Consider the following 16,023-nt stretch of genomic DNA (forward strand, 5'->3'; position numbering starts at 1 on the left):
TTACCCATTTTTTAAATAATTCTATCATATAAAATCAGATCAGTCAAAACCCGTCAGACTTAAATTAAATGTCCATCCCTAATTAAATCTATTTCCTAAAATTACATAGATGACCAATAAAAAAACAAAAATAATAAGACGGAGATAATAATTCTCATTAAAGATATCACGAAATAATCAAATCAAAGCTGATATTTAATTTTAGATTTTATTACATTTTTCTCTTGCATAAGGCCATTTTAACAAACATTTATTGTATTTCTGTCGTATTAGGTCAAGACAAAGCCCAGGAAAATAGAGAAAAGTGAAAGAATATATATAAAGTGGGAAGGAAAGTGTCGAGGAGGTACCAAAACCAAAGCCCGCCCTCCTCCATAAAATCTGTCTCTCTCAATCTCTGTCTGAACCAAGTCTCTTCTCTTTTCATCCCCAGGAAAAGAAAAGCTTTTTTTAAACAAAAATGGAGATCAACAACAACAAGGACATGGGGGAATCGAAGTCCATGAACAAGAAGAAAGTTATTTTGTTTTACTGCGTGGAATGTGAAGAGCTTGCCCGTAAAGTTGCTGCTCACTCCCAACTCTTTACCCTTCAATCTATCAACTGGAGGTCTAGTCACTTCTTCTAAATCTTTCTTTTCTTTTCTTTTTTTCTCCTATGAATGATAAATTTCGAGTTTCTTTCCGTTCTTTGGATTCTTTTTTGCATCTCTCTAGGTGGTTGTTTTACTTTCTTGTTCTTTGTTTAATATGTTTGTAGAAAGCTTGAATCTTTAAGATTAAGATCAGATTGGGTGTTGGGATAAGTGGCAGCGAATTTCTTGAACTAGATTATAATTAGTATTTGTATTTTTGGTTTCTTAGAAAAAAGTATAGAAAAAAGGGGGAAAGTTCTGCTTTTTATTTGGATGTGAACTCAGGGGTTATCTTTATTTTTTGCCACTTTGTTTGTATTCTTTAGTCAGTCAGCTGTAAACATATACGTAAGCTGGTCAGAACTTACCAATTGGCCATTGTGTTCAATAACATGGAAAATCAGCTGATTTTCATATTTTGACCTTGCCCCAAGAACATGTTAACCTGTCTTGTCTTCTTTCTTTCAAGTCCTTCATTGAAACTGGGCCAATATGGTGATATGTGCAAACTCCTTTATCATTTCCAGTTGCTTCGATCCCAACTATCCTCTTCCAATAACAAACACTGTTTCCATTGCATCAATGATTCCGATAAGATTTATATTGCTTTTGCAAAATAATTGTTATCCTCAGTATCTGCCTTGCTAACATCTCAGTGATGTTTAAATTTTGCATTCTACAGGTATAAGCATTTAAATTTTCTCTTTATCATAGGTGATGTTTTAGAATATTCCAGTTCATATGATAAAAAAATTTAAGTTGCTAGGCTTTATGCTCTTCAATTGATTTCAGTAAGATATATATGAATAGTTCTAAACAAAGAGTGTCACTGACAGGAGCTTTGATGATGGATTTCCAAATCTTTACATAAACAATGCACATGATATCCGAGGTCAGCATGTTGCTTTTCTTGCATCGTTCAGCTCCCCAGCTGTTATCTTTGAACAGCTTTCCGTCATATATAATCTTCCAAGATTGTTTGTTGCTTCCTTCACTTTGGTATTGCCATTCTTTCCAACTGGCACCTTTGAGAGAATGGAAGAAGAAGGAGATGTAGCAACTGCATTTACCATGGCAAGGATTTTATCAAACATTCCCATATCTAGGGGTGGTCCAACAAGTGTTGTCATTTATGACATCCATGCTCTGCAGGTTCGTGTTTCTTGTGCAATGAAATTGATCAACATATTTATAAATTCCTATGTTATGATATTTATATATTTATTTCTGAAGTGGCTTATCAGTTTCATCGGGAAAGTTTTATCTAATTGTTAAGACACTTTAATGTTTAAACATCACAAGAATCATAATTGTTTAATCTCGTAAATTTGAGTAATGTTTAATCTACCAAGATACCTTAAATCAATCACTTTTTTTTGCTGCTCTTATTGCACAAATCATTATATATCTTAAACCAGTCACTTCTATTTCTTATATACCGAGTCTGTGTTGTATTGGCAAAAGACAATAGTTACACGAACAGGATCGGGCGGCCAACAGCGACACGTGTGCCTTATCCCATTTTTCTTAATGAGTAAAGGCAAAAGTTGGATTATAAACCTTTTACCAAGCTAGTATCTCACCAATGTAGGATACTAGCCACTTTGCATTATTTCATTTTGTCAACAATCTCCCACTAATGCAAAAAAGTAGGGATCTTGAAGAAGGAATCAAGAGAAAAGGGAAACGGTAAAATTAGTCATGTATTTTCTTTGGGTCTTATACCTTATTACTCAAAGGTTGGAATATAAACCTTTTACCATGCCAGTATCTCACCAATGTGAGATAAAGACACTTCTTTGCATTACCTATCTTACCAACATAAAATACTTCTTGATTTTTATTGAATATCAAAAAGCCTCTTATATAGAGGTTACATGAAATAAAAGACTCACTGGAATTTAATCTCCAACCCTTGTGGAAATTTTGAGCACAGACTAAGGATTGCTAACATTAATGTTATCAAAAACGGGGCTCATTGTTGGCCATGGATATGTGATTGATTCCAAGTTGTCTTACTTAAAAATCTGTGTTCATGCATTTTAATGTGGATCCATTGAGCAAAAATGTTCATCTGTATTCTCAAACATGATTATTTGTGATTCATCGGTTGAGGGATGGAGTTACCATTGACAATTGGTTATTTACTTTTCTCACCAACACATTGGCTTTAACAACACAAGGATTCTCTTATTTCTTTTCATGGTTTCACTTGTTCCTTCAGAGCAACATCAAAGGACAGGCTTGTGTTTTGTGATCTCTTTCAATTTACGGCATTAGCCCTATGAGCATGAAATAGTTTATTGGTTTATCAATTTTGTTACAATATTTATGTCTGTAATCAATGGCTTTCTCTGTTATCATCTCTCTTTTATTAGGAGATTTGATCGTTATTTGTTAATTTTCCTTTTAATATAGGAAAGATTTTATTTTGGAGACCACGTGTTGCCATTTTTTGAGACTGGGATTCCTCTTCTAAAGCATCGTCTTCATCAGCTTCCTGATGCTGACAAGGTAAGTATATCATCTCGAAATATTCTCTAGCGCTAAATATATATTTTTGTCATCATTCTTCTTGTCAATGTCATCTTCTACATGATTTTTCCAAACTTAATGCCATTAACGTTTCTTAGGAATGGTCTCCTATTCAATTCAATATCTTTTTTCAGATAGTTATTGCATTTCCGGATGATGGAGCTTGGAAACGATTTCACAAATTGTTGGATCATTTTCCAACGGTCAGTTTGGAAGCTTATGTTATATTCTGGTATCGTTCCTGTTTATAATATGTAGATTCAAAGTACATGGTAATTGATTGGCAGGTTATCTGCACAAAGGTTCGTGAGGGCGACAAGAGGATAGTTCGACTCAAGGAAGGAAATCCTGCCGATTGTCATGTGGTGATCGTTGATGACTTAGTGCAATCTGGAGGCACTCTCATTGAGTGCCAGGTACTTGTAGTCCAATAACCTCTTCATACACTTTTTCCCTTAATTATTTTGCTCTTAGAAGCCGGTGTCGCCTCGATTTTCAGACATGACATGATCATGTACATATATCAAAAGAATATTTGCCATACAATGGGCGTTTTACTTATTGGCATTCTTCTGGCTTTGGACTTGAATTAATCTGCCTGATTTGTTGGTTCATGGAACTTGGTTCTTCTACCAGAAAGTTCTGTTTGCTCATGGAGCGGGAAAGGTGAGCGCATATGTCACACATGGTGTTTTCCCGAAGCGTTCCTGGGAGCGATTTACGCAATTGAGTGACAGTAAGTACTTGCCCATCCTCATCTCGTGACTGATTCAACTTTAGTAGTTATTGATTGATATTTGATTCCCATATTGCAGAGGGGTCAGAGAAGGGATTTGCCTACTTTTGGATCACAGATTCTTGCCCCCATACTGTGAAAGCCATCGAGAACAGAGCTCCTTTTGAAGTTCTGAGTCTTGCGGGATCAATTGCTGATGCTCTACAAATTTAATCAAATTTCCAAGAGTCTTCATATGAACTCTCTTTGTTCTCTCTGAACAACTCCATTTCAATAAAAATGGTGTTGAAAATTACTGATTTAGACATTTCTGTTGATTTATCAAAACCTAGAACATTATATTATATCAAAGGAGACGTTCGATGCATGCGGAAGTTTAGAACAAGTTTATGAATCTAGAATGAAGTGAGGTAATAAATCTCAAGAGTTGGCATTACAAACACATTATGCTTCGTCAATTTTATATAAATGATAACATATTCTTGCTCCATTGTGGCATGAGATAAAAACAGAAGACGGTATTTCTAATATCCGTACATACATAAATATTGACAAGAACAAAGTTCATTAAATTCCTGTACAGTTTATGAACACCCGTATCCTTGGCAGTTAGAGTTCCCCAACAGATTTTACATACAAAGGAACCATGCTTCAACATCGACATCAATGACTGAACATAGAACCCAGAGGAGATCCAAGCACAGGTCGACAAGCACCACATGCAGTTGCAAACAGACTTCAATCCTCAGCATCATGTTTCCGCCTCATTCTTCGACCCCTAGTTCAATAACAATTTCTTGCTCTACATACAATAAAAAAAAACTTCTGCCTAATTTAATCTTTTACTTCTCAAGTGAATTGACATGGAGTGCCCAGAGCTGAAAAGCAAACACTGCACATGTCACAAGCTTTAACATACATCTCTCCTTTAATTTGTCTTCCAACTTTATACACTTACAAAAATACACTTATCAACTTGTTAGCATCCTTAGCCCCTCCTTTTTTAAGGCTAAAGGTGAGACTTCCAAATTTATTGTCAACTAAACTCTGGCTTCTCATCCAGAAGGCCCTTGGGGCTCTCCAATGAATCCCCAGAATAAGAACCATCTGGTTTACGAATACAGATGTTCAAATTGCTAGAGAGGAAGTGTTCCTGCACCATCACAAACTTATAAGTACAAACAGTTCTTAATTGCTGTCTCTAAATGACACTATCTGAATGAATTGGTCTACATTAATCTAATGTTGGCGTAGAATTTCAGAGTTAAACAAGGATAAATGCAAGTAAAATTCATATTAAAAACTTCGACTACCTGATCACCAGTCTCTTGGCCCTCTGAATGGAACAGGATTGGTCGGCATCTCTTGTCTTCGTTCATTAAGCTTGAATTTTGGAAATGCGCCACAAGGGCAGTTTTGCCCTGGATTCGAGCATAGGCCAATGATGCCACCTTCTCACTGTTGAACTTCTCCCATTTCTTACCATTAAAAGCCTGCAGAAATTTTCCATATAATTAACTCTTCTACCAAGATACATTCACAGAAGCATAAAACTCAACATATTTCTCTTATACGGATAAGTTCCAGTATGTAATCCCCTTACAACCAGAAAATAGTTTATAGTACCATTTAATATAAATAAACTAATTTGGATAAATACACACACATACACATTTATTCTGATGTTAAAAAATACTATTTATTGATTGATAATATATTCTACTCTTTCTTGACACACTTAACAAAAGACCAAAGGCTGAACCTGGTAGAAGGAGACAATATGTGAAGGGGAGATCATATTGATGAAGGCGTAACCTACATTGCACTTGTTCTGCAATCAGAAAAGTCGATTGTTAATCACCAATAATTCAACTTGGCCTAACCATACAACATGCCAACTCCGTGTGAAAGTACCTTGAAATCAATTGGCATATAAAGAAAATCGTATGTGCCCTGGTGATTTTCATCAATGGCAGCAAGCAACATCTTTGATGTATACCTAAAGAAATAGAATAAAAGCAGAAACCATCAAGAAAAAACAGCATTTTACTATGAACCCAAAGCATTAAGTTCTTCACCATTCATAAATTTGTCTTACTTGTTGGGGATATTTTTAATCATCAAAGTGGTCCTTGTATCTTCTCCGTTTATTATTTTATCCAAATCAAGCTGATACTGCTTCTTGTTATCAATCTGGTTTCCATTATTTTCAACTAGCCGAGTTCGACTGCGGTCAGCCAACCCTTCAATGCCAGTTGTGCCTTGTCCAGGATAAGAACCATTTCCAAGGAAAATAGCACTGTGCCTTGGCATCGACATCATTCTGAAACTAGGTGAACCATTTTCAGTTACATTTCCTACGTGAGCAACACCAGCACCGATAGTTCCACGGGCACCAACATTCATCAAAAAGCTTCCATTGCTACGATTTAAACCAACACCAGCGAAAGGAACAGGGTTCATAAATGATGTTTCAGGTGACTCTGAGAGATAGTTGAAGTGTCTATCAAGACGCACACCAGAAGGAGCAGATCCCACATGATTGTGGTTGCTTGAACCGAGAAAAGAGCCATGTCGACTCGTATATGGAAAACCTTGTCCACTTCGTGAAAAGGGTGCGTCACTGGTGGTGTTGGCCAAGCAGAATTAGCACGCTCAGAGTAAGGAGTGGGACTTCCCCATAGAAACTGAGGACCGGTCAATGTTCCAATACCAGGCGAACTTGAATTAGATTCACTGAAGGCAGAGATTGGTCCAGGGCTTGCACTTATCTTTTTCTCGGAGAAGGATCTAGAACATGGGTAGGATACACCTTGCACTGCTCCGGTATCAGTAAAAATTGGGTTTGTATTATTTGACTTTCCTTGATCCTTACCAATAGGTGCAATCTTTGGAGAGTTAGGCACATGAGGAGGGAGAATTGAAGCTAGTCCAGGCAAATTATTGTTACTTACAGGGCTGAAAGATCCCAAACCAGGAGACTTGCTAAAAGCATGCAAAGGATTTTGTTCAACAGGGCTTCCAAAGTGTGCCCAATTACCTGTCACAGCAATGCATTACATGGAATGATTGTAGAAAAACTGGTTGTATGAAGCATAAAGCTGTTGAGTGCACAAATGCAGAGCACCTAAGATATTATTTACCTGGAGGAGAGTTAGCAACAGGAGAACCTATGTGATGTCTAAAACTTTGGGATTCATCGTGTTCCAGCTCCTGAGTTAGCTGCTGCATCAAACTAACAAAGAATGGACATTAATTTTAATTTTTTTATACCAGTGTAAAAATACACCTAGAAACAATGAGGAAAGTGCAATTAATTTTAATTTTAATTTAGCATGTTGTTGAGCTCATAGTTTCCAGAAGTATTAAGCACTCTAAGGAAGAGAATTTGCTAAAGTATCTAGAGAGCCACAACTACTGCTCCTGCTTTCTCCACAATTTTCAAGTACTGGCAATTCCTTCTCATTTTGACTAAAAATGAAAAAAAGGAAAATGCTTTCACCATCTTCCCCATTCTCTTTTTTTGATGTTAACTACACAGAATGTATCTTCATTCCTAACACCTACCCTTCACGTTCACACGTTCATTCCAAATTTCTCTCCCACAGTCCCATATCATAAGCACATTAACAGCCTCATATTAAGTGTTTCAGAAATCAGATCCTTCTAAAGATTATCTTACAGAAACATCTACTGGATATCAGATGATATAAAGCAGTTCTAATTAACACTTACTTTCGACGAGCTCCACCAGGACGACTAGGTTCAAGCTTTATGCGTTTCCCAGCTATGTCACTCCGGTTCAATGCTTTAAGAGCTGCCTCTGCAGCTCTAACATCATAGAATTCTATGAATTTATGGTGTCGCTTATGTGGAGTTTCCCTGATCTGTATTCTCACAACCAAACAAGTCATCAGCAAGTCCCGAAGACATGTCAGAATGGTGAATGGAAGTGGTAAGGAGTAAATTAGGAAAAAATTATACCTCTTTAACCTCTCCATAAGCCCCAAATATTTGGCGAAGGTCATCATTTGATACAGATGGATCCAAGTTGAATACTACAAGAGTTCCTTGGTTTATATCTTTCTCTGATGGGTTATCCTGAAACATTATAAGAGAAAAATGCTTTTAAATTTGTTGACGGAATCAACAGTGTCAAACATATAACAAAACATGCCTAGTCCAAACCTTGGGAATTGAGAAGTGAATGTCCAGTTTTCTTCGCCTTAGCGGCTTATTTTGTAATGCACGCATTGCAGTACGTGCAGCTCGAATATCATAATATGAAATCATTACAAAACCCCTATGCTTGCACGCAGTGTACAAAGTTCTGATATCTCCATATTGCTGCAAGATGCGTAGGAATTTCAAGATGATAATTAGTAGCCTAGTATTAACAGGAATGAAAACTCTTATTTGCACATAAATGAAGAAAAAAAAAGAAGGTTCCAGAGCCCAAGAAATAAAACTTTTATCAGCAAAGAGATCTATTAGGCAGAATACTAACTAAAGTAAATAAGAATAACAGACTAATTTAGAATACCTCAAAGAGAGATCTCAATTCAGTGTCTTCAACATTACTATTGATATTTCGTACAAACAATGTTCTTGAAGGGTGCTCACCATAGGGATGCTCCCCAGCCACCGTTCCCACACCATTTGGAAGAGGGTAATGACCAATCCCATTTGCAAGAATCCCTTCAGATAGGTTCATCTTCGACATACCAATAGTAAGGCTCTCTTGAGGTTCAAAGTCCAATTCCATTCCCCCTCCAGTACCAAAACGTCATACTCTTCCAAGTCCTCCAACTGACTAGGCAACTCACTTAAGTCGAAATCATCCATTATGCCAGCAAGGAGGTCATCTTCATCACCAGGAAGTAAACTTCCAATTGCATTTGTTTCAACATCTTCGAGTGAGTCCTTTCCATCATTCTTAAGTTCTAGCTTGCGCACCTCAGACGAATTATCAACAGAATGACCAGAATGTTCCGCATCACCAAAGTTCACTGCATTTTAGCAAATGAATACCTCAGTCCTATTCTAAGTACGTCACAATATAGCATATGCAACATTTTTATATCAGTAGATAAAACGTACATTTTTCATGGGGAAGGACAGGTAATGAACTAGAAAATAAGCTTGCATCACTTGATGAATGATATGTCTCAGTTTTACGTGGGATTCCCCATGCAGCAGTTTCCCACACTCTAGAAATGTTGACTGAAGGAGTTTTGGATGGTCCTATAATAAAAGAATTCCAAAATCAATATCTAGTAAGACTAGATAAGCAAGATGAATAAGATCACATGCATGTGTATCCTAGATTTAATCAGATGATTAAAAAAGTTATACCCTCAGATTGACTTGATATCCAACCGTTTGACCTTTGCTCCATTCAGCACTTTCTGCATGCAAAGAATTCCAAAAAATAACTATCAAAATATGATATTGCAAACTAATTCAGCATATATAACAGACTATGTGAGGCCTTAGAATAGCATAGCATATTGCAAAGCAGTCACTAAATTTTCATATTGAATTCCAATACATACAACAGTTCCTGATCAGTTCAAGTAAACTAGCAGTCAAATCAAATGAAACTTTTGATTCCAGTTTCATAATCAATTCGCTACCCTTAAACTAAAATATTTCCAATGAATTCTTGATCACACAGCTTTTCTTGTAGTAAACATTTGTTACAGTAATTCACTTTTTAGTAGTCAATCATGCAATGATTCTTTTCAGATAAAGATAAGTCCAAATAAAGCAAGCAAAGTTGTCGAGATCAAACAGAAAATTCAAAAGTCATCAACAGTATAAGCTCTAAAGAGCTGATAATCATGATCAAATAACAACAGTACATCATTGCAGCAACTAAGTCAACACCCAAAACATGAAATTATGTGAATAAAAATGAAAAACAGCACTTAACCAAAAGATAAAAAAATCATCAAACCCCAACAGCCAACAATAACTTCACTTACAAACAAAATCCAAAGAAGTCTGAGAAACAAAATCAACCCTTTTGGACACTTCCCAGAAACACTTTTATCAACATCACTCCCTACTTTGTTTCACCGGTATTAAATCAAACACTAGAAAAATAAATAAACAAACAAACAAACAATTATCCGCCTAAAAATAAAGAAGAAGAAAAATACCTTTTTGACAAGAAAATGGAATACAAAAGAAAGTAGTTAAAGGAAGTGCATTGAAGAAGTAAACTTGAGTGGCCTGATTCCAAATAAAGTTTTTGCCTTTGATGACCCAAAATTATATATACACAGACCGGTAAAACAATAAACTGAAAGAGAGAAACAAAGAGAGTTTCGTAGAAGCAGAGATATTTCTTCCTTGTACACTTCTACTTCCTTTTCTCTCGCCGGGAAACTGGAAAAATATACATATAATAAACAAAAAAAATGGGTTTTTTTACAAATTAAAAGAAGTGTATTAAATAGAAAGTGTGAGAGAAAAACATGATTGAAGGGAGAGAAAATGAAAGGAAAAAAAAGTTATTTTTTCTCGAGCACTCTGTTCTTCCGTCATTGAAAAAGAAAATAAGCAGGGTTTAAAATTTGGCTTAAAGGGCAAAAAAAGGATTCTGCTGAATTTGAATTTTGTTTGGCGTCCGTTGAAACATATAGCACCAAGATACAAACAAAACATAAATTTGGTTCATTTCTTGTTACCCTTTATATTCCCGTTTTATTACGAATTTACCCTCAGTTTTGTCTTCGGTGACGTGGCTTCCGGTCATTGGTGAGAATGAGCGCAGGTGATTATTGAATGTGGATTGGTGGGGACCAGTGACGTGTAGTTGCGTGTCGGCAAAAGTGGTTGGATTCAGCTGCTCCGCTCTAGAGTTGAGATGTTCGGATCAAACTCTTATATATTGAATCTTTTTTTTTAATAAACACTGAATTATGTTAATTTAATATGTATGGTTAATAAATTTTTAAATATTATAATATATATATTAAAGTTATTAAATATGTTATAAAATAGTAATACTTTTTTATAAATTTAAGGTTTATTTTGTAATTATTTAATAAATATTTTATATTTAAAAATTGTATTAATTAAAAATATAACTTTAATATTATTAAATTATCTTTAGTACTTTACTCTTTTATATTTTATGTTTGTATTTATGGTGTTTTAAGATTTTGGTTTGCTCTTTGTTCAAAGAAAAAAAAATTGGTTTGCTCAATATTTCTTTATCATTCTATAAAGTGTCTCGTTCAATAGACATAATGAATTCTTATGAAATTTTTTGTGACTATTTTATCATTTCGGTTTTCTTACCACTATTTTATCATTTTGATTTACTCATCACTCTTTTATCTTTGGATTTAATATTTTTGTTTTTATATGTACTTTTTTTTGTGACTGTTGTCTCATTTTCTCTTTATATTTAGGTGTATTGTAATTTTTAATCCTTTCGTATCTCATTATTACATTCAAGATTTATTACTTTTTAGATTAAAATATGTCTTATTGTTATATTTATAATTTATTATTTTTAAATCGTCAAATAATAAATAAGTATTAGATAAATTAAAACACGTCTTTAATAAATTAAAATAAGTAATTAAACCTTTCTTATTTACACTTTCATTATCCAATTTAACATTTTTATTATTTAAAATAATTCAAAAAAAATATTTCAAAAAATAATTTAATAAATTCGAGTATTTAACAAATGTGAATATTTCATATCAAGTTATTAAGGGTATGAAAAAATCCGTTTGAACCGATTAAACCAAATAAACTCAAAATTCTCATTTTATTTATTTATTTCGATTTATATGAATTAATCAATTCGAATTGATTTTATGGATCCAAAGCCAATTAACTGATTTTATTTTTAATGTGATTAATAATTTTATACCAAATACAATATCATTATATATAACCCAACCCAACTCAATTGATAATATAAAACTAGCCCAAAAATGAAATATAAACTAAACCCAACCCAAATATAATTAGATTACCTAAATCATTTAATATGGAATAATAATAATAAAACCACAAAATTCAAAAGTGTTCTAACCTAAACCCACCGCCCACGTCAAACTTTAAGCTCGGATCCATGAATTAAACGATCTTAATAGTTAAATAATTGTTATTTTTTAGGTTTTCAGTTCAAACACGATGTCTATATGGATGTATAAATATTTATTGTCAAATGATTGATAATCTTTCGAACATATATTATCTTCTATTTACCTATTAATAAAAAAACGCACTTTGGGCTTTGATTGTGTATGTGTTGCAAGTGACCTATTGGATCTCATGTTGCCCACATCATGTCATGTAGACCCTGAGAATTCCTAAATGTTGAAGTGTGATATCTGCCTAATAAAATCTTTCTTCTAATGAAAAGATTCTTTTGTGCGACAATCTCTACCACTTAGAAAAAGAAACACATGTATGTATATATATAGCAAGAATGATATATAAGCCTAGATATTTTATTTTTCATATAAGTGTACACATATATACCATATATATATATTATTTCATATAATATTATATTTTGTGTTAAGAGAAACGAGATAGAGAATGAAAGTAGAATGACTCTGCTCTTCTTCATCCTTGTGATCGGCGGTGGTACTAATCTTGATATTGGTTGCTGACCGCTAATATTCATTATTTTTCTTTTTCTTTATTATAGTGTCTTTGTTTTTTCTTGTTTTTTATTCTTAATAATTCTGCTTCTTTCGAACGTATTCTTTTGTCTTTATGGCACGTTTTTTCTCTGTCTCTATGGTATGTTTTCAGTTGTTTGGTCATTGTTTTCGTTTATTTTTTTCAAGGTTGGATTTGACATCGTCACACATAATCAAGATGACACTTATTTGTTATCATGATGATATTTCCTGCTTTAGACCCTCATATTGAATTTGGATATGCAATTTGAGTTCGTGGATAATATTTTCACATTATTTGATTCTGATTTGCGGTATGTTAGTGGCCTTTTAATAGTTTTATTCACTTTTGCGGTTTGTTTGCCGATGTAGTCAGATCTATTCGTATTTATCTCTTGTTCGAGTTTATTTGTTTAGGTTTTTTAACCTTTTCTTTGTATGGTACTTGTGTGATCTTAAGTGACCAGCTTTCTTGTGTTTAGGAAAATATTCTTATTATATATTTAGTTTACAGTTGTGATTGTAAACCTTCATTGTAATTTGGATATTTTCTATTTTTAATAAAATTAACGGATTCTATAAAAAAAGTATGAAAGTAGACTGAAAAAGTGAAAAAAGAAAAATAAGTTTTAAACCACATTCAATATATTAAATATCATATTATACACATATACTTGTAAAAATTAATATTGTTTATATAATAGTATCAATCAAGTCTATGGTGTACAAGTAAGGGATATGATATTATCTCGGACAATTCCTCTCTATTATAGAATAAAATGAAATTTATAAAAATATAAATTGTTTTTTATGGAAACAAGTATAATTCGTCGATAGTTGACGTTTTACTTCTTCTAGTTTGAGCGGAGAGTCTCGACCGGAAAAATAACGATTGTATGTTGATGTTTCTTTATTAGATAGAGGAGTAAGACAGCATGATAGAGAGAAGAAAGTTCTCAACCAAAGAGTGTGAAGATGATTCCGAGAGAGAACCTCTCTTAATTATGTTTGAGAGTATTTATAATGGCTTTAGCTGATGATGTCGAACTATGACTACTTGTATATCAACATGCTCAATAAATATGGTTGCCAAATTTTAGATTTTTTTTTGTTAGGCCACGTTGAACTGTCAAATGTGTTGTCTAAACTTCGGAATGAATCTATCCAGAGATCTTGGTAGGAGAAGAGTCGACGGTTTCTGAAGGTAACCTTCGGAGGTATAACAAGTTATCTTCTCTTATAAGAGAATGTCATAAAGTGGATTGGTCTGAAACTTATGGTGGAAAATATAATGATAATTTCTCAATTTTGTTCAATAATGAAGGTCTCTCAACTGTAACATCCTTAATCTAATCCAGTCGAAAATGGTAACTTTTAACCTAATTCGAAAATCGTGTATTTAACTAATCATATTATGGATTTAGGGTATAAGTTATCGTCATAGTATCACACATGTACATTGAGGGACCAATTTGATCAATACGACATGCTTTAGGTCATTCCATAACATCATACATCAATAAGAGATTAAATTGTATAATTTCAAAGTTTGTTCACTATTGGTGTTGATATTGCTCATTTAAAATCGATATTATTCATAGGTCAGTACAAGTACTAGTAAAATGGTGTTGATATTGAACTAATTTCTCAAACTTCGATGTTAAATATGAAACTAATACTAAGGGCTCAAAATGCCATACTGTGCCACTTAAACGACCACCAAAATCAAACCATAATTTTTTTATAAACATGTCTAATTTTTTAAAAAGGTCTATATTAAATAAAATTTATTATGCAAATAAAGTAAATCATATATACAAAATGAGAGCTCATAATTAATACATAGTGTAAATCAAAAGGGTGATAATAATAGAATTTAAAACTAAACACAAATAATTTCATATAAATACATATGACCTCTAAAGAAACAAGTATTTTACTTCGAATAAAAAGTGCTAGAATCTCTCGTCGACAGTTTTTCTCAAACACGAACAAAATCTACTAACCTACAAATGAAAACAATTTGAACGTTGACTTTACAAACTCAGTGATACACACCCACTCCATTATATTGAGTTACTAAAAATATATTAGAGGTTATTGTAATATCTTAATTTCTCATAACCAAGTTTGTATACATAAATTTCATTGATGATATCATAATTTTCATACGTGAATTACTTTCTTAGTGTATATCTCAACTTACAAATATCAGAACAAGCATATACAAAATTATACATGTGCTCAAATCATTCGGATAGTCCTTTCCACTCAAGGTTACTAATCAAGTATTCGTAAGTGTTTGAAGTGTATTCTAAAGCGCCATAAATAGTCTCTAATAAGATAATATCATTTGTCTGCGGTGTTTTCTCGATTAGTACTAACTTTCATAAGTTTTATGAACATTTTGAATCTTATTCACTTAGAGTAAGCCTCGTAACACTTTCTAAAATTTATACAATAAGCATAGAATATTTGAGTTCATTAAAGAACCTTTACCAATATTTCATAGCTCTTGGTATCGATACTTAATTGGCTATATCGATACTCTACTTAGGGTATTGATACTATAAGAAAGTATTGACACTAAATTAGTACACCAAAATTATACCGATCCAAACAATATCGATATCAATATGAGAATATCAATACTATATGAACAATATCAATACGTCAAGACTGAGTATCAATATTGCCTTCAAAATTTATCCAAAATTTTAGTGTAATTTCATACTATATTGATACCTTATGAATGATATCAATACCAAAACCTATGAATGACAGTTTTGGACCCGAAAAATCGTTCAAAAAGGGCTTTAAACTCTATATTCGATTCCCTACAAGATTTTTAAAGTTCATGACATTAATAATATATCAAATAATATCATTTTCCGAGTTTAAAATGCCACCCAAATCATCACAATACATTTATCAATCAAGATACTCTAAAAAGCATACATTTGTCACAAGTATCATATTTATAAATCACATAATGCTAAAATTGTTGGAAAATAATAAAGTAAATAAATAAAATTGATGTTATTTATAATAAGTCATGTCACTTGGTGAATAGACTTTTTTTTAAGTTACATTCATTCAAATATTACCTATTAGCTTTTCAACAAAAATATTCATCAAATGGTCTTAACTCTTCATCAAAAGGTTATAACCTTTTGATTCATTTTCTCTCCACTATAAATATGTTAGTTGAGGCACATGTCTTAGAGACATAATATAACTTAGAATTTTGGAATAGGAAAACACTTAAAAAAATCCTTCCAAATTTATTCTTTCTGATGATAGATAAAGACAAGATTGTGATTGATTGTTTACTACAGTTGTGTTTACTATTTGATCGTTTGTTGTTGTATCTCAGGAGATCAACATCTAATGTAACTCAAAACATTGAGGAGAGAACAAAATTGTCTTAAGAAAACTATTTATACATGCATCAATAA

The 16,023-nt window shown here is 33.0% G+C and overlaps 1 protein-coding gene and 1 pseudogene across 1 annotated transcript; one reads left to right on the forward strand and one right to left on the reverse strand.

Annotated features, from left to right (window-relative positions):
- Positions 1–366: 366 nt before the first annotated feature.
- Positions 367–4,272, forward strand: LOC120184496 (ribose-phosphate pyrophosphokinase 4-like). Its single transcript, XM_039188944.1, has 7 exons — positions 367–609; positions 1,471–1,786; positions 3,053–3,148; positions 3,304–3,372; positions 3,457–3,585; positions 3,806–3,905; positions 3,985–4,272. Exons 1-7 carry the CDS (start codon positions 461–463, stop codon positions 4,116–4,118), a joined length of 993 nt encoding a protein of 330 aa, XP_039044875.1. The 5' UTR covers positions 367–460; the 3' UTR covers positions 4,119–4,272.
- Positions 4,273–4,617: 345 nt separating this feature from the next.
- On the reverse strand, positions 4,618–10,344 carry LOC120184495 (annotated as a pseudogene).
- Between the last annotated feature and the right edge of the window lie 5,679 nt (positions 10,345–16,023).

The sequence above is a fragment of the Hibiscus syriacus genome, unplaced genomic scaffold (assembly GCF_006381635.1).
Source record: "Hibiscus syriacus cultivar Baekdansim isolate YM2019G1 unplaced genomic scaffold, ASM638163v2 tig00112921_pilon, whole genome shotgun sequence".
Taxonomy (NCBI): Eukaryota; Viridiplantae; Streptophyta; class Magnoliopsida; order Malvales; family Malvaceae; genus Hibiscus; species Hibiscus syriacus.